This window comes from Leptinotarsa decemlineata, unplaced genomic scaffold (assembly GCF_025532065.1).
Source record: "Leptinotarsa decemlineata unplaced genomic scaffold, Ldec_3_MD MMD2_tig00003335_RagTag_RagTag, whole genome shotgun sequence".
NCBI lineage: Eukaryota > Metazoa > Arthropoda > Insecta > Coleoptera > Chrysomelidae > Leptinotarsa > Leptinotarsa decemlineata.
In genome coordinates, this window is record NW_027412587.1 from 4,035,480 (window position 1) to 4,059,742 (window position 24,263).

At 35.8% G+C, this 24,263-nt stretch overlaps 1 protein-coding gene across 1 annotated transcript in view; it reads right to left on the minus strand.

Moving 5' to 3' along the window:
- The window catches only part of LOC111509216 (uncharacterized), a 101,036-nt gene that overhangs the window by 11,016 nt on the left and 65,757 nt on the right, over positions 1-24,263 (minus strand). Inside the window, exons 5-10 of the mRNA XM_074177969.1 lie at positions 17,479-17,727; positions 17,131-17,379; positions 15,701-15,960; positions 10,747-11,041; positions 6,280-6,825; positions 2,670-3,022 (exon numbers count right to left, since the gene is read on the minus strand). Coding sequence (XP_074034070.1) covers positions 2,670-3,022; positions 6,280-6,825; positions 10,747-11,041; positions 15,701-15,960; positions 17,131-17,379; positions 17,479-17,727 — 1,952 coding nt within the window. The remainder of the gene's footprint in view (positions 1-2,669; positions 3,023-6,279; positions 6,826-10,746; positions 11,042-15,700; positions 15,961-17,130; positions 17,380-17,478; positions 17,728-24,263) is intronic.

Below are 24,263 nucleotides of genomic sequence, written 5' to 3' on the forward strand. Positions count from 1 at the left end.
TACTACCAAAAAGACACTTAGCCAGAAATTTATTTGGTTTACCCCACAGTTTTTATGGGTGGAAAACGCAACCCCTAAAATGTATTTCCAATGTAACTTTTTGTCTTATTATTTGTTTACCAATTAAAAATTTATTTCTGATAGCCTGTTTCATTCTAAACCAAAAATGTCTCTTGGGTTTTTTGCCCAAAATAAACCAGTTCGCGGCAAAAAATTATTTTACGAACAACTACAGATATACATCGTCATAAATGCGAACTGGATTTATTGTTATTTTGTAGTTAGTACCTGCATTAAACGATTAAAGGGTAGTAAACAAAACTAATTTATTAATAACAAAACACACAACATGTAGAAATCATAGTAAATGTTCAACATGTCTACCTTCAGACATCATGCATGCGTCTAGACGTCGGCCCATTGAGCAACGTATTCGCTGAAATATTCCTGGAGTCTTTCTGATTACCCTGCACGCATCGATGATGCGGTTTCTTAAGTCTTCTACATCGCGAACAGGAGTACGATAAATCAAATGCTGTAAATGGCCCCAAATAGAGAAATTGAGAGGATTGACATCCGGGGATTGAGCGGGTCAGTTCTGTGGTCCTCCTCAACCTATCCACTGATTTGCATATGTTTCAGTTAAATGCTGACGTGCTACTTGACTAAAATGGGTGCATAAAAAAACATATTCCTTCTGACGCCCAAAGGAACTTCCTCCATCAGTACTGGATGCACTTCTCTTAAAAATTGAACGTATGCCTCATCATTTAATCGAGGAGGTAAATCATCCCCAATAACTCCGAGCCACACGTTAAGAGAAAACTGTTCTTGATGGTTAGTTTCGACAATAGCGTGAGGGTTTTCATCAGCCCATATGTGGTAATTATGAAAATTAATAATCTTGTCCCGAGAAAAAGTACATTCGTCTGTGAATTCTATCGTCTTCAGAAAGTCACAATTTCTTCTAATAATTTCCAGCATCCAATTGCAAAATTCAAGACGGTTCGGAAAGTCTCGCGGTAACAGTGTACTCTTTGCAGATGGTAAGGGTATAAGAGTTGTTCCTTTAAAATTCGAAATACCGTCATATGATCAACATTTAGTAACAAATCAAGAACAAAACAACAACACACAATTAGTATTAATTCAATTTCGAAAATTCACAAACTGACAGCGTGATACCAATTTAATTGTCACTATCGCTAACAGCGACCTACTAGATAGATTAGTTTCGTATTTTCGCATTTATAACGATGTATCTCTGTAGATGTTCGTAAAATAATGTTTTGCTGCGAACTGGTTTATTTTGGGCAAAAAACCTAAGAGACATTTTTTGTTTAGAATGAAACAGGCTATCGGAAAAAAAAATTTCAAATGGTAAACAAATAATAAGACAAAAAGTTACATTGAAAATAAATTTTACGGGTTGCGTTCTCCACCCCTTACAACTATGGGGTAAACCCAATAAATTACTGGCTAAGTGTCTTTTTGGTAGTACAAAACGTCAGGTTACTTTCAATATTGTAACTTTTTTAGTGCTTGTGAAAAAAATTGTTATACAAATTTTATGTACCCCCTTTAAGGGGCTGTATCTTAACAAGGGTTGCTCCAATGAAATTTCTTTATATGAAAGATCCTATCTTTTTTTTCGATGAGGAATCACCTTAAATGTTTTACACTTATTTAGTTACACCCTGTATTGATTCTTTGAAAATAGTTGAGCTTTGTACTCTCTTTGTGAGTCTTACAAGGAACAAAAAATTTACACTTTTAACACATGTACATCTGAAAAATTATAAGTTAGTTCACTAGTTGAACTAACTTATTAACTAAATAAATTAAATGGCATCAGTTGTCAGGGAAATTCGAAAGCAATCGATGGTTCAGTGGCGTATAGTTGCGAATTGAATGGATGAAACAATAGGCATAATTCTGGAAGTTTTATTTAGTGTCCAACCGAAACTGGTTTTTACGACTGAAACCGAATTTCGGCAACGGTCTCAGTTTCGGCCGAAACCGAAACATCCTTAAAAGGATTATGTTTTGAGGGAAATATAAAGAAAACGTTATTATAATCAGTCAGTCTTTTCTTATCTTCAAATCACAACGTTATGTAGTCTTTGATATTTTTACTTATTGATAATCAACAAATCAACATAAAAACCCCTTACTTGAGAAAAAATATTAATTGCACCTTAAAAATATTTGAAATAGGTGAGGTGTTTATTCGAGTAGGTGTAGATTCTTCTTTTAAATATTATTAATGGTTTTTCAAAAATATTAAAGATAAAATTACTAATTTAAGTTGTTACCTAATATCACAATAGGTCTTTAATATTTATGAAACAAACAAAGTAAATCACAAAGTAAGTCACGAGTCACGACATGATTAAGCACGTGGACGCGAAAAAATGTCTATTAAATTCAACGCGCCGAACATGACCGATCACAACGCGAGAACTCCGGAATGCAGTTTTCGTTTCGGTCGTAGTTGCGGCAGGTTTGCCGCCGAAACCACTAAAACCCGTTTTTTTGCCTAAACTCGACCGAAACCGAACTTTCGGTCGGACACTAGTTTTATTTGTTGTAATGAGTGTCACTTACCTGTGAACCCATGGAAATTCTAATTTTTTCCAAATTAAAACTGTAAATAACACCACACTCACCTGTTCAACTTATTATCTAAGCTGTTGGGCAGCTGCGTGTGCTTGGGCGAGTTGTTGGGCGTATAGAGCGAGTCGTTGTCGCTCTCCGAGCATACCGTTTCTTGGCGCAGCAACTCTATGGCGGCTGAGGTGAACGAGTGCCGCCTCTCGAGCCCATTGCTAGCCGATTTATTGAGCAGCAGCAACGAGTCGCTGTGTTTCAGCTTCCCGGGCTCGTCGCTGTCGCTCTCCACGTCGACGCTAGTCTCCTGCCACTCCGCGAGCGAGTTGAGTCGCTCGAGGTTCTCCTGCTCCGACAGGTACTGCTCCGAGTACTCGACCAGTTGGTGCATCTCGCGGACTCGGCGGAGAACCTATAAGTAAAATATATATTTTAATGAAAGAGTTCATAAAGTATCATCATTATTGATTTGTCAGCTGAGATAACTTTTTCTTCCTATCATAGATATTGAATTGAACTCGTCCAATCATGAGATATATTAATGCAATCACTGACATACAGCCCCATATTACTCTCTCATAATATAGCTTTCTGTAGGTGAAAGCATTTCTGTATCCAATACTAACTGAAAATTTCTATATCATGTTTTTATGAATTATAGTAATTTGAATGATAACGACCATTGATGATAAATTTCCACCTAATGAATTTTTACCATTCTAGGAGTAAACCCCTATATGTAAAACATATATATAGTAAATACAAAACTTCCTGAAATCTCTTATTACTTTAATTAATCTTCTGATTGATTCGGCCGTTACTTGATAAAGTTTTGTTGAGATCAAATCGTAAGGTGTAGCTTATGAAATTACTTCAATTAAAATATACCCTAATTTTCAATTCCATCATTACTAAAATTGATTTGGCCATTGGCAATAGTTCCAAATTCTTAAAGCATTCAAAAGATTAAGTTTTCTGTGGAATTTATGTTCGAAATTTTCGATTTATTGTATAGTGTGTTCAAATCTGATAAGTACAATAATTTATATATACATTTAAGTTTTATTTTGTAAAGACTACAAAGAAGCAAACATTCTGTAACTTTCATGTCACAATTTCTAAAAACGGAGATCAGACAAAAATTTGTTAGTTAACAATTTTATAATTTTTTGAAAAATCAGGCTGGAAGTACGTAAATGAGCGAGAAATGCGGAGGTTACTCGTGAAACTGAAGTTTGTTGACGCGGGCCGAAGTCGAACGCCTTAGATCATACGAGCGAGTGATGGTCGATTTTCGCGAGTAGAATACTATACTTATTCTATGACTTATAACAGGAACATTTTTAAAAAAGTTTCGATTGTGAAGTATATCCCGAATGAGAGAAATGTCATTCCTTTTCAAAACAAAAAGCAATCTAAAAAAATATTAAAAATTGTTTCATGTTTTTATTATTTTATTTAGAGTCAAATAGTTTGGATATTGAGTGGTTGAAACACAACTGTAAAAATATAAATTTGCTCATCTGTGTTTAGCCTTGAAGGAAGTGATTTATGAATCTGGTCAACTATCTTCATCCAAGCCGTAATGGGCGTGCAGAGCGCTATTTTCCACATTTCATTAAAATTATGAATAATGGGGGTAGACTTCTGGTAGTTGTGCCTTATTGTAAATCTCCCCAAAATATGTTGGTGTAAAATGTTTCAATTAGATGAAAAATCTAATAGATGAGCGGTAACAAGTCAGCAGTTAGGACTAGAATATCAACATATCTCAGTGATAAAGCTTTCTACAGCGTAGAAGAGTTTCTGGGCTCCTGAATATATTTTAAAATTATAGTTGTACAAACCTCAACTGAATTCGTTGTCTAATTGTTATAATTGTACATTCTTGATTTGAAAGGGTTATATTTTTAGGAGTGATTAATTTTTTTTGGGAAAGAAAGTTTTTGGCTTTCTACTACTCCATCTGATACAAAAAAATGGATGAGAGAATCTTCCAAAGAAAGTAGTTTATATGAAAGTAGCTGTTTCAGGAGGACTTTCTTTCAGTTTGTGTCTGAAAGTTACTTCTTTGCATGATCTATACATCCATGTATAGAGTTACTTATTTTCAAATTGATTAATCCTTCCTTTCTTTGGAAGATTCTCTCATCCATTTTTTTGTATCAGATGGTGTACATTCTTATTATATTCTTTTTTATATATTTATAACACTAAATAGTGTCCCTTTGTTGCAATTGTACCCTATTCCCACTTTATATTCCATTTCGTTCATGCCTATTTTTTATATATATAAAACACTAAATATTGTATTGACTATATTTTATCAATTTTAATCAATCTATTTTTTATATACCATTATCTTTTTTGACTAGTCCAATAAGTTACATATTCTGTAGTTTTCACCACACAATGTGTATTCTTTTGTGATGAATAAATGATTCCGATTGTTGTTATGAGTAAAATTGGAAAAGTTACACAACGATATAATATAGTCCCTAATTTGGAATTCGTTTTAAAAATTACCAAAACTAATATTTTTTTTATTCATTTTCATAACTGGCTTCACTAATAAGAAGTAGATCATATTTATAAAGCAACAGCTCTAGCAAATTATGCCTTTGCTCGATTTCATTTCAAGAGATACACATTCGACAAACCATTCGAACGAACCTTGCTCATTCAACAGCAATCTCACAACCAGATCCATTTTTCGAATTGACAATATCGAATGAACCTATTCGAGCATTATGTTCGATGATTTTTTTGTGCGACAGTCAGCTTAGGTAAGGAAATCAATTTCGAAATTGTATCACCTGTAGCTGTTTTTATACTAAGCTATTGCTCGCGGGTGTTGAACAGCATACTATAGAAATTGAACCCTCTTTTGGATTGAAGGTTGAGCTAAAAGCACAACCTGAATGCATGCAAATATACGATAAAACTTACAGAAGTATTCATCCGGAATACCGTGTTGCAAGTAAGATAAAACTATATTATCGTCGTTTTTCTACCAAGCCAATGGCATGTTTTTTTTTTATTGACGGCTACTGCGGTATAATTTTAGATTTGAATTATCAGCAACAGACAAAATATTGAAATATTTTTCACAATAAATGTATGTAAACCAATAGTATATACTAGAGGGGTCTGTTCAACTTTGTCATTTACCTGAAAATATATATATTTACCCAGAGATATCCATACATTTAAACCCGTTGGAGTTGTTATTTGATATTCAAATAAATTTAACCTGATTCCTTTTACTGACGAATCCTACCTCCCACTGAGCTACCGCAGTGTGCAAATTATAGCTACAATCATATAAGAGTAAATCACGTTATTTTTTAACTTTTTATGATAACATCTACATATTTCAGAATCTTTTATTTTTGTTTTTCGAGTATTGTTATTTTTTGAGTCATTGACGATAAACTGAATGCCTTTTTTATTAATTTCAATTCGTTAATAACAATTGAATTCTTTGTGAGCTGCATAATCATTGAAATACTTTTTCTATGTGTTATTCTGAATCCAATGAACTATTGCTATTATTTTTAGGGGCTTCATGTCTACTCAACACGAATTCAGACTAAATCGACTTTGTCAAGAATTTTGGTCAAGTTTGAATACTTATGACACACAATGAACCCTTGTGGAAAGATTCACCTCTTCGTTTCTAGCTTCAACGAGCCCATTATCGAAGATATCTATCGAGCCTGACTCCGTTGACTTCTGATCTAAGCTGAGGAACTGCCTGTTCTTGTCCACCATCGAACTATTCATATTACTATCCAAGCTGTACGCGATCATCAGGGGTTGCTTCGACTGCCTTCCCATGGTATTATACAGCCCGTTCGTCTTCTTGCTGACGCTCTTGTAAACCGGAGGTACGGCGAAGCACGCCAGCTTCAGAGCCGTCTGGTTCGTGTAGCTCCACTTCTCGGGCACCACTTTGTGCTGCGAGAGATAGGGCGGCGCGAGATCTTCCATCGGGGGCTCTTCCTCCTGGTCGACGGGCAAGTCTTGGCCGGTCGCCAGCTTGAAGTAGCCGCGCAGAACGAGGACCAATTCGCAGGCGTCTCGCTCTTCGAGAGATATCGTGACTACTTTTTCGGTGTTCAGAAAAACGAGGACGGTGCGCGTGATTTCGTCGTCGCTCCTAACTTCGATTCGTCGCATGTCTTCTATGTTGGCTATCGGGATGGGTTGAAACTGGAAACAAAATCAAAATGACTGGTGAATTTTTACTAAATTTGTGCATGCATTAGTATCTTTCCTAGTCGTAAATACATTTTACGCGTTCCGAGTGGAAGTTTTTATATAAGGGTAAGGTAGAATGAATCTGAGTGGAGAGAAACGATTGGAAATGATAAAAAAATTTGAAATGTGATAAAGAGGATTTGAGAGCGGTCTGTGCTCTATAATCATGCTTCGAAAAGTCACAGAATTATTTAAAGATATTGCAGTAACTTGCAGTAGCAAGTGAATATAGTAAATACGAGTGTGGGTTGAAAAGTTTTCGATCTAAGAAAGATACAAGACATTTTTTCAGAGTTATTTTTTTATTTTTCAACATAGTCTCCTTTTAACTCTACACACTTCTCCCAGCGATTCTCCTATCTCTGTAACCCGTCCAAATAGTACTCTGCAAAATAATCGTTCACGAAGGTGATTGCCCCTTCATTTGACAAAAATCTCTGTCGTCCGAGCGCAATTTTTAGATGAGGAAACAAAAAGAAGTCGCTAGGGGCAGATGGTCAAGCAGTTCAAACCGTAATTCGTGGATTTTCGTCATGGCAACCGTTGAGGTGTGAGACGGTACATTGTCTTGGTGAAACAGGATTTTCTTTTTCTGTGAATGTTGCCGTTTTTCCGCAAGTTCTGCCTTCAGCTTGTCAAGTAATGATGCGTAGTATGCTCCTGTAATACTTTTTTCCTTCTTGAAGATAATCAATTGAAATAACTCCGTGACTATCCCAAAAACAGTCGCTTTCCTAACGGAAAAAACAGATTTGACTTTTTTTGGAGCTGGTTCCCCTCTTTGCAGTCCACTTCCTGGACTGTATTTTTGTTTCGGGCATATAATGGTACCAACTTTCATCTACATTGATTAATCGGCGCCAAAACTACGATTTATTGCACCTAAACTGCACCAACAGCGCGTTGGAAATGTTCATTTGAACACGTTTTTGGTCTAACGTGAGCAAACGCGACAACCAACGAGCGGACAGCTTTCTCATGCCTAAATGTTGATTCAATATGAGACAAACACCTTCTTTTGACATGTTCATAACCTCTGCTATCTCTATCACTTTGATTCGGCGGTCGTCTAGCATCATTTGGTGAACTTTGGCGATGTTTTCATCGGTAGTTGCAATTTTTGGACGTCCCAAACATTCATCGTCTCCCAAGCTCTTACGGCCACGTAAAACACAAAAACAAATATTTAATCACAGCTCGATACTTAATTTTGTCTATTTTCATAAAAGCACTCACATCAACTCATACGTTCGACTGTTACATAACAACTACGCGTCCAAAATGGCTGAAACTTTGGTGAATAACTGTCAACAGACGAACAACGAAATTTACTAGCTTTTATTTGCGAGTATTGAATGTTGAGGTCGGAAACTTTTTAGACTACCCTCGTAAATAAAAACTTATTTTTTACTCAAAAAATGCATGTTGACGAAAGTATTACTTATTTTTGCTAAGTTTACAAGGTATAAGTACCCACGGCCGTAGCAAGAAAACAATTTAGGGGGAGGGTTTGGTTTGGTGGAACAGTAGAAAAATATGAAATATAAAAATAATGAAAGAAAGAAAATTGTGTTACATGATCATATATATTTATTAGAAAACCATTACAGAAATATAAACATCTTTTTACAAATTCAAATTTAGTTTTCTAGCTTTCTTTGCAGCAAACAAATCAATTACCTACTCGGTGCCGATGTCAATTCTATGGTGGATTGACATTAACGCCAAACCGTTTAGTCGTTCCTGGCTTGTGGAGTTTCTTAAATAAGTTTTGAGGTGTTTCAGAGAGGAGAAAGTCCTTTCAGGGATACATGTGGAAACAGGTAGTGTCGCCAAAATCTTTGAAAGTTTGTACGCACATTGCGTAAGGTTTTTCCATTGTGTTTCGTGGAAGTTTTTTTCAATATTCTCTTTCAAGCACTTGGTTCGTTTTGCCAAGGACTTGATGAAATTTCTAACGGATTTTATAATTCCAATAGTATCTGTAGACTAGGGAGGGTGAGAATGGGCCCACAGTACTTAGGCCCATTGTACATTCTCCCAAGGAGTTGTCCTCCTAGGTCATCGTCTATTCTGTCCTTTCCAGGAAGGTGGACATCAGGTCATTAGGAGACATCTCCTTTATATCGGCAGGTGTAGGCCAAAACTCGCCGAACACACACTCTCTTATTGACCATAACTCCGGACACTCGCATTGGACATGTCTGAAAGTTTCATCATCCTGTTCACACATCCTGCATAGAGGTTTGTCCACTAGCTCCATATTGTGGAGGTGTTTTCTTAGTTGACAGTGACCAGTCAAAAATCCTACTGTTAAGCGTAGATTTTACCTAGTCATCACTAGATATTTCTTCGGCGCCAGCTTCCCAGGGTCGCCCAGAGGATCCTGGCAAGATTGCATCCTTTGACTCCATCCCATATCTTTACGGATTGAGCATGGGTGTAACGTTTGCCTAGGTCCGCAATTGTCGAACTCATCAGGCCGTAGGCGCCACTGGGTCCTAAAATTCTTAGGCCAGCCGCTTCTTTGGCTAAAGAGTCGGCAATGCGATTACCTTTACTCCTGTCGAGCCCTTAAATCCACCCCAGGATAATGTTATTATCTACCGAGGCTTTGGCTAAATCTTGGTGGCACTCTAGTACTAGCCCTGAGGTAACAGGTTATCTGTTCTAGGCTAATAGGGCTTGTCTGCTATCAGTGCAGATTGTTATTTTTTTGGCAGAAATTTTTTTCCTTGTTATTTCTTTTGTGGCAATTGAGACACCAGTCAGTTCTGTTTGAACCACGCTGGTATTTTTTCCCATTCCCCACTTAATCCTTGAGTACACTCCACATCCTGAGCCTTTTTTGGTTTTTGAGCCGTCTGTATATATGTGTATTGCATTTGTAGCATCTGACTCTGTGTTCTGTTTTATTTGTATTTTGTAAGGTTTATTGAACACAAACCTGGGTACAATTACATCACTGGTTGCCTACAGCAGAGGCTGCGCAGTGAGCGCTTCTTGCCATAAGCTCAGCCCCAATTGACCCATTTCTACTTTGAGGTTCACACCAGCCGTGTGCAATCCTAACATGGCCGTTAATGCAACCTCCTTAACGTACAGGTCCAGAGGGGACAGACCAGTAATTAATTCCATAGCCGCGGTTGGTGTTATTCTCATGGTTCCTGCGATGTTTAAACAAGCCAATTGTTGTATTAGGATGGCCGTTGCTTGTAGAACTTTCGGGGGGATTAATCCCCCTTCATCCCCCTGGATACGGCCTTGTAAGTACCACTGTGACTTAATAAATTGTTATTACTATTATATTCATCTACTTGAATCACAAATCGTATTATTGTGATTTTGAATAAGTTATGGTTTGAATATACTTTAAATATATTTCATAGATATACAATATTTTCAATTTATGGAAACACATATGTTTATAGGAGGAAAAAAACCATAATTCAAAATTGTAACAACGAAGCAAAAAACTCAGAACCCAAACTGAAAAAATTAATGAATTGTATATAGTTTGAAAGTCTAATAACAATAATAATAAAATTATTATCAACATTGTATATATAAACTCGCAGAGAATAAATATACATATCTGAAGCAATAGATATTTTTCCAAAGAGATACATGCTTATTTGGAAAACAAATAATTTGAAGTGAAATTTCGGCCCTCATTTATAGATCCTACTGTAGAATTTTTGGAGAGGTAAATGTTTTGTAATTCAATTTGGAATATTTTTTCTCATAGAGCGAAATATATGTAATTACAGAATTTCGTTAAATGACTTCAAACCTTCCACTGAGGCGAACTTTATGGTTCCTCCACTATTCAACTCTAATGATATTTTTCAAATGATTGAAATTGATACTTACCACTGAACTCCTTGTACCGGTTATCTGACTTATCCCAAACTTGGGGCTAACTAAAATTACTCTCTCCATGGTATCTCCTCGAGGTCCTGCTGAAAAACACTTTGCTCCATAGCTAGGTAGCTGGCCAACGATGTCTAGATAGTGTAGCTTTGCTTGCAAGACAGTCAACTGTTTGCCGAGACCTGCCATGCTGGCGTGTAGCTTCAGGAAGTGACCGACGAGCTTGCGAATCTCTTTGCGCTTTATGTTTTCCAAGAGAGAGGCGGGAATGAACCGTTCCAGACCAAATTCTCGCCTGAAAGCAGGAAAGCGGTGAGTTTATCACGTTTGAGTGGTTAGGATACGGGCTTTTCAGTTGTAGAAATAGAAGGTGTATAGGTTTACTTGATATGCTATTTTCATAAAAAAAAAATCAAAGACTACGCCGATCTGTGTATGTTTTTAACTCTGAAACATTGTAAGGGTTCGTATCAAATTATTCATGTCCATGTAAAATACTGAAAAGAAAATGAAACTATCAACTTTGCAGAGATGTACTGACAAATAGTAAAATAACGATCACGACTTAAGACTACGGCCAATGACACACCATAGCAGTATCTTGCCCTGTGCCAGCATTTTTTTCAATCCTCAAAGCAGTTCTGATATGCACTTTTTGGTGTGTCCTTGAGCTGTCTCAGCGATTTGGTTTTTATCTCCTCAATCGTCGCAAAACGCCGTTCTTTCATGGGTTCCTTCAATCTTGGGAACAGGAAAAAGTCACAGGCGGTCAAATTTGGTGAATACAGTGGCTGGAGCATGATTAAGGTGTTTTTTTTTTACCAAAAAATTACGAACAAGTAATGACGAGTGAACAGGTCCATTAACGTGATGCCAAAGCCATAAATTGTTTTTCCACAATACCAGACGTTTTCTTCATATTTCTTCTCGCAAGCGGCGTATAATTTCAAGACAATACTCCCTATTGACTGCAAGCAAGCAAGATCTCCTGATGTACTACGTTACGGTAATCGAAAAAAACAGTGAGCTTGACATTTGATCGAAATTTACGTGTTTTTTTCATCTTGGCTCTCCTGGACCCTTCCATTGGAACGATTGGACTTTGGTTTCGATGTTATAACCCATGATTTGTCACCGTCACCAATTACGACGCTTTTGAGCAAATCTGTATCGCCGTTGACGTCAGTTAACAATTCCTGAGCGATGCTTATGCGACGACTTTTTGGTCAAAATGTCGCAATTTTGGAATTAACTTCGCTGTTACACGCTTCATGCCCAAAATTTCCGAAAAAAGTGCATAGCATGAGCCATCATCGGTTGTTGATGTGCTGAAGCGACCAGGGCGAGCGTCGTCTTTCCCATCTTCTCGACCTTCTGTAAAAATCTTATACCACTTGTAAACATTTTTCTGATTCAGAGTACAATCACCGTATGTAACTGCCAACATTTCAAGTGTTTTTTAGCACTTAATTCCATTTTTTACACAAAATTCGATGCAAATTCCTTGATCCATTAGTTTCGATAGTAGAAAATCGCCGAACACGAAAAACACTTGTGACTTTCATGCCTCTCACCAACAAACTAAACATGTTAAATAGCTGAAACTGTGAACATATGTTCGAGACGAGTTTATCAACATAAAAAAAACGCATTCAAATCACCTTATTTTCTGAACAGATCTCGTACATAGGTAAAGTCATCTGTATCGAAAACCAAAATTTACCTAAACCTAATCTTTATGTATTGTAACGAATCTGAAGCCGCCCCTGAACGATACGCCAGCCGACTCATCGAAAAAACACACGACCTCACCTCAGAAGAATGCAGTCGGGAACCGCCGGTAAAATTCTAGTACCGAACCGACTACAGAATTCTCGAAAGGACCTTTACTGATATAAGCCAGCCTTCCCGACCCAAGAGGGCAGTTCAGAAAGTGAATCGAGCGGCTAAACAAAAAATTCAAATAGTGGAAATAAATTAGGCGTTGGTTGCTAAGTGTTGTGATAGATAAATTAGTTTGTGACTATTGAAATATTGTTGGAAATGAATTTGTTTAAGACAGTTAATTCATTAATTTGCTACAGTGTTCAAGTATAACTTTATTGTGACATTTTCACCCAATGATTTACAAAACTTGTATATCACTATGCAATAGTTTAACAATAAAATGTCACTCAAGTATGTTTTCTCGGATGTTTATCAATTATCGGCTAATTACACCATAATCTTATTCTTCGCTATCAATACCCTCCCTCGCAAGTCCTCTCAAATAAATACCCTACACCGAGAATACGCATCGGTATTGAAAAGAATACTGTGTTGAACTAAACGGATTATTGATATTAAAATAACCTGTAACGTGCTGGTTCTGTGAATCTCTAGAGTAATCAATGAAAGTGAGTTTCATATTTTACTTTATTCAGTTTCAAAATGTATCCGATGTTATAAGATCATTAAAAAACAAGAATTATATGGAAAATGAGACGAGATTTCTCATGGGCTTTTATAAATTATGCACGACTCTATTATAACTCCTTTTACAAGTTCTATCAACTTATCTCTAAGCTATGGTAAATTTCTAAACCTAATGAAAATATCTCTAGCATTTCCACTCCACATAATTAATTGATGAAAAGTAAAACGTGAACCTATGGCGTAGAATAAATCCAAAACAATCACTTTCCCCGAAGAGCAGAACTTCAATACCCTACTCGACGCGGGCTTCACTAACCAAGTTGGCGTGTCCAGGAGATGAAGTAAATTTGCCGCAACAATGATTCAGCCTCGAACCACTGATGGAACCTATGGCGGGTTGAAACAGCATGGTCTGATGTTAAATCATGGATGCGTTGTGTTTGGGCTCTGGTTTTCAGTAAAACCAAAAGTAGAAAATTTTTGTTATTTATTCTTTTTTTTTCATTTTTAACCCCGACGTAAAAAAGGGGTGTTATAAGTTTCACCTATGTATCTATTTGTCTGTCTGTAGCAGTCTAGTTCATATACTAGTAGACCGATTTTGATGCGGATTTTTTATTCAATAGCTAATTTTGTCGGGATGTTTCTGAGGTATGTTTCATGAAACTGGCTTCAGCCGTTGAAATTTACCAGCTCGGTTTCAAGATTATGAAGAGGAATTATGCATTTAGTTACGGTTAACAATACATTCACTTAACTTATTGAAATTAAAATTCGATATTTTCAAGAGTATGCACAATAACTTTTTTACTATGACTTGATGCTGCAACCAGAACGGTCTTTTACGTTTTAATCATTCAAGAACCACTCCAGATCATAGTTTACTGGTAACGTCAATTAATGGATCAATTCAACAAGAGGAGAAAAAATTTTTGGGTTTGAAGATAACAGAAAATCTCAAATGGAACAAGCATATTGATACGATTTGTAAAAAGATATCCTCAATATCGTATTGTATTCAACAACTACGCTGGAATGTAAATAGATCACTATTATTAATGTACTACCATGCATACTTTCATTGTAACATTTCCTATGGTATTATAGCTTGGGGAGCATCTAGTGATTGTTCCAGAATACCTACTCAAAATTAAAAAAAGAACCATAAGGTATATAGCAGGAGTTACTAGAAGAATGGTAATAAAAATTATAATACTAGAAATTCCCTACAGTTGGAAGTGTCAACACACATATTAGTTGTATCTGAATCATGTCCCAGGCTTATGGCCATTAAATTGTACAATAAACTCCCAAGTACAATAAAAAATCTGGCTCTAAAACAGTATAACTATCAAATCAAAGAGTTGCTCCTGGATAAATCCTATTATTCTCTCAAATAATAAATGGATGATAACTTATGACCCCCTCTAGATGTGTAACATTTTAGGAAGATTTTAATAATGATGCTGTTACATAAATAACAGATTATGTTTGGTTTTGACTTTTATATGTACATGTCCAACATTTTAGGCCGATTTTAATAACGATGCTGTTGCATAAATAGCAGATTATTTTGTTTTTTTTTTGAATATTATATATTATATTATGTATGTAAATTGTATATTGTGCCTCCAAGTGTACGGAATTTGTATTTTTAATTTTGTATTTGTACCCGTTTTGACATACTCAATGTCATCTATAGATGATCCAACTGAATAAATATTATTATTATTAATTATTGTCTACAAAGGACCAACTCCTTAGCAACTCACAGCAGACTTACAGCAACTCACAGTGACATGTTTGGGCTCCTTTTAATGGTCTCAATGAGTAAATAGTCCCAGTGTCAATGAATTTTTCTGGAGTTTTGATACGGCGATCTAGGCATGAAGTTATTTTATAACTTTTGAGTCGGTTTTTTTCTATTTTTAATTTTGTTGTTTGATGTTTCAAAAATGTACACAGGTGAAAATTTTGGTGTTTCTTAATGGATAAAAAAATTGTTTAGTCTCGAGTGTTTCTTTTATTTTATAAACCCTTTTTCTTGCACCATCAGAGGGCTTCGAAGGAGTGTTAAACTGGAATGGAATTATTTCCATTTCTCACACCAGCAAAGAGTTACAATGAAATTTACCACTATAAAACAATAGATTCTTGGCAAATTCGAAGTATTTATCTTAATTAATCCACTTCCCATCAAAGGAAAATTTAAAGAAACGTTTTTGAAGGAAGTAGGAGGTAAATTCGAAGCGTGTCACACTATACAATGTTTACCAAACAAGGCAATGATTTTTATGACCAAGTGACGTTATTCTTTTTGCTAGGTGTACATTATTCACGTGACATGCGAGTGATCAGATTATATTGAATGAAATGTCAATTTCTCGAAAATAAAGGTGGCAAGTGTTCAAAGAAAGAACACTGGTAAAATGATATCTACACTTGACAGTTTCTACTATCCAAAGAAGCTTGTATGACCTTCTGAGTAGAAATAACTTCGTTCGTGAATAACCCCCTTATAAACAACAGATATACTTACTCCACCGTCTTCACCGTCAGCTTGGAAGCTTGCATATTATTGGCCAAGGCGTGCTGGTATATGTGCAGGGCTGCCAACCTTAGAGCGGTGTCGTACTGAAGTTCAGGCGCAAACCTTTCCTGTATCACGTCGTTGCAACACTGGGTGTACAGATAATCGAGCGCATTCAGATCTTTTTGAGCCAAAGCGGCAGCCGAAGCTGGGACGAATGCAACTCGGAATAGGCAGCGTAGTTTGTGGGCGCCAGGCCGAGAAGCTATCTATAATAATACATAGTATTAGGTTTCGGAAAAGCAGAATTTAGACAAGTATTCTCAGAAAAGTTTTGGAAGCTGAGAAACAAACTATGGCAAAAGGAAAGTGAAAATATATTATTTTTGACATATCAAATTCATACAGACAAATCAAATTGCTCTGTTTTGTTCTATCGGGATTATTGCGATTCAAAGGTAGCTCCTTGATTATCCTTGATTATTTTTACATTATTTTTGAAAAGATTATGAAGTAAAGGAGCAATAGAGATGTCACAATATTATTTAATGAAACTGAATCTTTCAACATAGCTATAGCTCATTTCTCAACAATCTGCATTGATGTCATATAGTGTTTTGATGAGCTAGACGGTAAGTTGGGTTCACTAGGCAGACACAATTGGAATGAGATTCAATAAATTGATGGACGTAGCCGTTTCTACGTGATAGGAAATCATAATGAAGAAAGGAGACTTGAAACTTTAGGATCTTATAGGACGAAACTGCAGTAACGTTAGTTACAAATAAAAGTGGTAAAAATATAGAAAGTTTCAATTCTCTTTTCTTCATTCGGAATGAGATTTTTTTAACAGCACTTCGTAGAAACAAAATTATCTCCCTAAAAAGCGGATGTATTTTACTTCCCAAGTAGATGATTTTAAAGACAGACAGTAAATCAATTCGTAATTGGTTGAAAGTGAAACATATATATTGATATATTGAAAAATATTATATTTGTATATTTATTACTTTCAGCATTTCTATTTCACTGATGGAGATAAACATAGTTGAGTTCAACGAACAAAATTCAAAGAAAAATTGTGTTTATTATCATTTCATCGGAGAACATGTAAAACACATGCTCAATCTGGTGTACCTCAAGCTAGCCATTGAGGACCATTACTCTATAAAATTATTTAAAATGATCCAGTAATATAACTCAGGAAAATTGCTGTTGAGTCTTTTTTATAACCTGCCCGAGTGATACAAGAACATGTTTTTGAAAGTCTGGTCAAAATTCAAATAACATTATTTTCATTGTATACAACTTTGTTTAAAATCAGTTTTCCGTTAACCCGTTTCATAAATAAACAAACACGACTGTGCAAAGTGAAATTGAAATAAGGAACAAAATAATATGCAATGAGTACAAGATAAATGTATCACTGAATCTTTTACCCTCGCTAATATATCCTGGGGATCCAACAGCGTCAGCTTGTTCCTCTTGAGAGACTTGATGTGTTCGACGACGAGACTAAAATGTTCATTAGCCTGGAGGCACAACTTCGATTCCAACGAAGCCACCACGTCCTGAACCGTCGTCCAAGCGTCGTACTTGAAAGATTTCGTCTGACCATTTTCCAGAAAGACTTTCAGCACATTGGCCATTGGTGGGACGCACATCTCGCCCAAGGAAAAAGCCGAAGGCTGTAACATACCAAAATGTCTCAATCCGAAAAAGGAAGTAGCTGGTAACGGATCCACGGGAAACAAAAATTTCAAAAGACCGTTTTTGTTTGAACTTACTGGGAACAGTGGAGCGCCGTTGACGCAGACGCTTTCTGCGAACCTCACCCTGGAAGGTTTGTTTTTCAGACGAGCCCTCTTGCTGGCCGATAAGAGGGTTGATTTTCTTGCACCATGCTGCTCTGCCGGCTGACATACCACCAAGTCAACCGTTTTTGTACACGCCCTCACCAATGAGATGACGTGTTCTCTTGGAGCTGTTTCGACATCCTCTCCGTTCACAGATAGGATCTGATCGCCAGGAAGTAACTGCAATTGATGGAAACGTGTAATGGGTAGATTGGAATTTTTTATCTTATATGTACAGTGTCACCATCAAAGTTTAACTTCGGCACTTGTTTGTGCTTTAAATTTAACTTAAAATGATGCGGCCAACTGCGACCCACTGACGTTCAGTGTTTGTCAAATCCAATTTTTTTTTGAAAAAAATTGAAAAAGTGCATTTCTAGATCGAATTTAACAAAAAGTTACTTGAAAAAGTTGTGTCTACGGCAATTTTATATTCATATGCCAAATTTTATGCAACTAGGATAAAGTTAACGTTTTGCTTATTTTTGACAGAAATCCCCTTTATTTTAAAAAACAAGTTCGGTTAATTGTCATCAATTCATGTATACATAACAAACTCATCATGGAGTTTAACTTTTCTGATACATTTTTACGTATACGGACATTTTTAGAGAGATATCAAAAATTTGCTATAAAAATTTTAACATGACTGGTGCAAAGTTTCAATCACTTGGTTATTTTCTTTAACAAACCTTTGATTTCGAAAAAGCAGAGGCAACTAAAAAAAATGCAAATAATTTCGATAGAACTATTATTATTATTATAAATTTTAAACAACAATAATATTATAGAAAATACAAATGGGTACAAAAAATTACTTATTGATCTAAATGAGGTTGTCAAATACTTATAGCCTACATTTCAGTATGTCGTCCTCCACGTTCAATTCAAATTATGGTCCTTCTATCGACATTTGTAACTGCATTTTCAATAAATTGGGGATTTCTATTTGCACAGCACTCGCGAATGGTATTTTCCAGATGTTGTATGTCAGTAAATGGTCTACTTCGGTACACTTTTTGTTTCAGGTAACCCCACAAGAAAAAGTCTAAAGGCGTCGGGTGATCTATAGGTGGCCAATAATGTTCCCAGTTACGTCCAATAACTTTGCCTCTGAACATTTGTTGGAGGGTCTGTTTTACAGCAACCGTGTGATGTATTGGTGCACCATCAAGCTGATACCATAGGTCGTATTTAATATCTGAAGGCATATTATCTAAAACTTCACTAACCTCATTATTTAAAAGGTTCAGATAACCGACGGATGATAAATTTTCCCTAAAGAAAAATGCCCCAATTATTTGGTTGTTAAGTATCCCACACCATACATTAGTTTTAAAGGAATAGTGATCACCACATTCAACTGTGAAATTGGGATTTTCTTGGGCCCACCATCGGCAATTTTGAGAACTTACCGTTCCATCTGAAGAGAACGTTGCCTCATCTGTCCATAAAATTGTATACGGAAACTTAACATTTTCTTCTCTCTCTCCTTGAAACCAAAATGAAAACCTCAAACGGACATCAAAATCTCGTTCTTTTAATGTGTTAATACATTTTGGCTTGTAAGGCCAAAATTTATTCTTTAATAAAATTTTTCTAACACTTTCTATCTTGTAATCGGTATTTTTTATAATATCGGTTATGCTCGTTTGCCCGTGTTCAATAACTTTTAAACAAATGTTAAGTTGGGCCTCCTCTTCATATTTACTTGGAGTGTGCTTTTTCTTAAATTGATTTGCTACGGATCCTATTTCTCTGAATTTCGACATTATCCTTGACACAGTAGTATGTTGAACATTTTTTCCTGGATACCGTTCATTAAAAATGTTAGCTACTTGCCGCTATGGTGTATTCTCACCACATATTAAAACTATTTCTATTCTTTCCTGAAGAGACAACATTATCACAACAATAACTGTTAAAAATTTGACAAGTAAATCAACAAATTGACACTACCATTTTGTTTGTCAAGACCTACTTAAAATTTTTATTCAACGTGATTAAGCATCCTTACCGCCCTAGTTAGTGTTTATAAATAATCTGTAAATACTGAATATTGAAATTTTAATTCAATTTCAACTCCAGTAATTTTATTAATACTTATTGCAGTTTTTGAGTTGTGTCTGCTTTTTCAAAATTGAAGGTACGTTTGTTCAAGAAAATAGCCAAGTGATTGAAACTTTGCACCAGTCATGTTAAAATTTTTATAGCAAATTTTTAATTTCTCTCTAAAAATGTCCGTATGAGTAAAAATGTATCAGAAAAGTTAAACTCCATGATGAGTTTGTTATGTATACATGAATTGATGACAATTAACCGAACTTGTTTTTTAAAATAAAGGGGATATCTGTCAAAAATAAGCAAAACGTTAACTTTATCCTAGTTGCATAAAATTTGGCATATGGATATAAAATTGCCGTAGACACAACTTTTTCAAGTAACTTTTTGTTAAATTCGATCTAGAAATGCACTTTTTCAATTTTTTTTTAAAAAAAAGTTGAATTTGACAAACACTGAACGTCAGTGGGTCGCAGTTTGCCGCATCATTTTAAGTTAAATTTAAAGCACAAACAAGTGCCGAAGTTAAACTTCATTGAAACTTTTTGAAAAGTTTTCCATATGGTGCGCATTTTAATGGTGACACTGTATATCAATCTTCGTAAGTTGCTTCATTTTAATGACACGCCCTCTCTACGAACATTCTTGATAGTAATAGCAAAGTATGCGCAGGCGCCAAGTCATGTCATGTCAGTTAGTGTTTTTAGTGGGGAAGGTTGGTGAGGAAACAATGCCCAAATGCGGACCGAAAACCGGATTACTATGAAGTCGCCAACGTCATCAACATGAGTTCCCGCCCACTCACGTAAATAGAGGAAACCTTGTTGAGGAAAGGTCTAAACTTCGCCATTGCACCAACATCTGAGCCCACTGCAGAGGAATCCATCAGTTCCCTTATTGATCAGATCGAGGCAGAAGAATTCAGATGGAAAATCAGAGAACAGCTAGATCGAGAACCAGTTCCATCATCTAACATCAGCAATGAAAAACGAAGAGCTCTGAACGGCCTACGTAGAGATAACACCATCAAGATCTTACCTGCAGATAAGGGAAACGCTATTGTTGTGATTAATACTGATGTCTACGAACAGAAGATCGAAGGCGTGCTTCAGAAAGGAAAATACATGAAGATCGTAAGGGACCCTACCGCATAAATTGAAAGGAAGTTGCACCGGACTTTGAAAAAGCACCAAGTCTATTTTTCGGAACACCACACCACAGTAAGCCCCCTCACTTGTATGGACTACCCAAAATCCACAAGAGAATGTTCCGCCCAGACCGATCATTAGCTCCAGAGATTCAGCTACTCAAAACTTGTCCAGATTTCTACTACTAATAATAAAACCACTGCAAGGAAAGACATAATCTTTTGTGAAGAATTCAAGGCATTTTGTCGAACTACTAGGGGCAATCGAAGTCACAGAGCAGGATCAACTAATCAGTTTCGACGTGGAAAGCCTCTACACCAACGTTCCTATCAAGGGAGCAATTCAAATCATATAGAGAAAGCTATTTGAAGATGGGGACCTGAAAGATAAAACAAACTTACCGATACAAGTAATCATGGATTTACTAAGATACTGTGTACGAAAGTGCTACTTCCAACTGACGGAGGAATTCTTTACGCCAGGTGAGGGACTGCCAATGGCATCGGCACTTTCACCGGTTATAGCTAACATATATATGGAGTGGTTTGAAACTCTGGCCATTGAAGAAGCCCACAAGAAGCCCCGAGTCTGGTTGAGATACGTTGACGACACCTTCATAATATGGAAACATGGGAATGCAGAATTAGACACCTTTCTGAAGCACATCAACAACGTAAGTCCTTCCATCACTTTCACAATGGAGAAGGAAGTTCACAACGAATTGACATTCTTAGACATATTGGTGAAGAGGACCGATACTAAATGGGAAACATCTGTATATCGAAAACCCACTCACACGGGTAAGTATCTGAACCAGGAATTCAAGCACCGTCAATCGACTAAGAGAGGAATCATCAAGTCTCTAGTAGACCGTGCTGTCGGGCTCTGTAATACAAAGGAAGGTCTCGAAAAGGAACTAGGCACAAGAAGACAGCAAGAGCCTCACAAGGAAGATAATCCGTCACAACCAGTACTTGTACTTTCCTACATCAGAGGATTGTCGGAAAGGATAAGAAGAATTGGGTCAAGTATAACATCAGAACCTGCTTCACCTCTGGAAACACTCTCCGTAGCAGCCTCACGAAAACTAGGTCCTAAACGCGGACTGCGAGTGCGGAAAATCATACATCGGTGAAACTAAGAGGCCATTGAAATTTTGCATTACCGAGAAAAAGAAATACACACAGCGAGGAGAAACCAGCAAATCAGGAATAGCAGAACATGTTTGGTGTCAAGCTGAAATCATCCAAAAGGAGGAACACTGGTTTAGGAGAAAATTCAAAGAAGCCGCATATATGTTGTCCAACAACGCATTTAGCCAAGCTAGCGTAGAGCTACGCAACATATAGAAACCTATAATCAAGCGGAACACGACCAACTCCCGCCAAACGGTCAGCTCCCGCTAAAACCGATGAAGCGGAGGGAAGGAAGAGGGGATAGGTGAAATCACTCGAATGATCTATAAATAGTCAAATTTCCAAGAAAAAAGTGGATACTAATAATCTTAACGTCGTGAAGTAACTTGGCTTGGAATCTTTTAAGTTTTAATTTTCATTTTTTTTTAAATTTCCAATTTTCATCTCGTGTTAATGGTTCAATTTTTTGATTTTTCGATTGTTGCTTGTATTTTATTTCATTGTGATTTCAGTTTTTTGCTTGATATAATTGTTATTTTTCAGCTAACCTTTTTAATTTTTTATAGATTTTCTCAGGGATTTCAAATCAATTTATATCATATTAGACAATGAAATGAAATGCACCACAAAACATTGTCAACCACCTTCAAACAAAGGTTACTGTTTTAGTTAAACCTAGAGGTAATTTGATATTTTCAAAAATATATTTGTCCTTCAAGAAGGATTGTAGGACTAAATCGTTTCCCATGAATGACGAGGTCATAAAAAATTATACTAACCAGCGGATTTTTTATTTTTGTAGTTATAGCCATATGAATAAATGAAAAACAAACATGAATTTGTAAAGTCTTTGTTTAGATTTCCTATTTAAATAATATGTTTCCATCTTATGTGAACCATTTGAAGTCTTATTCCATTCCTTCAATAAAGAATTAGTTCGGCCACAGATAATGCAGTATCAGTTGTTCAAAAGAATTTGTAACTTGGAAGGTTGATTTCTTTTCTTTTTCGTTTCTTATTGAAAATTCCACATTGCGTTAACATATTCGAAACATTTGTAAAGTTACCTTATGCCTCTGCTTTGAAAATATTGTTTGATTACAATTTCGTATTTAACTACATCATTTTATCTAAATTCATAAATGATCCTGAATTTACTTAAATTCCAAAATATCAATATAAAATATTTTGGGAAAAAAGGTTTTGGCGTTCTACTTCTTCATCTTTATACAGAAAATTGTGGAGATCTTCCGAAGATAGAAAAAAAGCAATTGATTCCGAAATAAACTCTTTACAAAAATGTGTAGATCATACAAAGAAGTAACTTTCAGACATAAACTGAAAGAAAGAGACTACTCTCATACAAACATTGAATAACACGAAAGAAAAAATACTTTCGAAACAACTACTTTTATGTGAATATTGAATTATGCAAAAATACTTTTTCCTATTCGAATGTACTAGAAACATTCGGAATTGAATCAGATATCATTCACATAATTACTACACAATGTATATGAAGGAGCTAAAATAAAGATGGAGAAGTAGAAAGCCAAAACGTTTTTCCCGAATAGTAATCTTTTCTAAAAATATATACCCCTTTCAATTTGATATAAAATACTTCTTGATTCTTCTGAAATACTGTGAACAATTTTATTTTAAAAATAATAATATTTCAAAATGGAGTTAATCAGATTATACTCATTGTATTGAACATTTCATTTCCATTTAGCAAGTATGATACCACGTGAAATACGAGTACTTAAATAAAAACTGTTTGCATGAGACATATGAAAAAACCATCTTGTTGATGCAATATCTTAATGACAGCAGCTCGTAATATCATACCAAACACTTGGTAATGACTAATTCAGCGTTTGAATATTTATGTTGAGTTGAGCATTAATATCTAATGTATGCAATGACCTTGCCGTAATTGAATCTGGTGGAAAAATATATAAACCAATTGCTGTAGAACAGAATGTGAAATGAGTTAATTATACCATCTCGAAAATTTTGCTTCGACTAATCATTGAAAAATATTCATTAAGTACATAGCTATAATGTCTTCCAACAGGGACTTTCGAACTTTGACACCTGTCGGATATAATCCAACGCCCTTCATGGTATTAGCCAGGGGAGTGTAGATGTTTTCTGATGAGTATCACCCCATTAACCTACAGTGTATAGAGTTGAGACTGGCCTGAACGAATTGCTCCTTCAGATGAAACAAGTGCTTTGCACTTATCCTAAAATCACATTCATTTTATGTTGTATTTATCTGTCGTGAATGAAGTTATATTATTATTATTCAAATTCAGTCTTCAAATATGCACGATGACTATATGTGAAAAATTCAAATATACCTTTT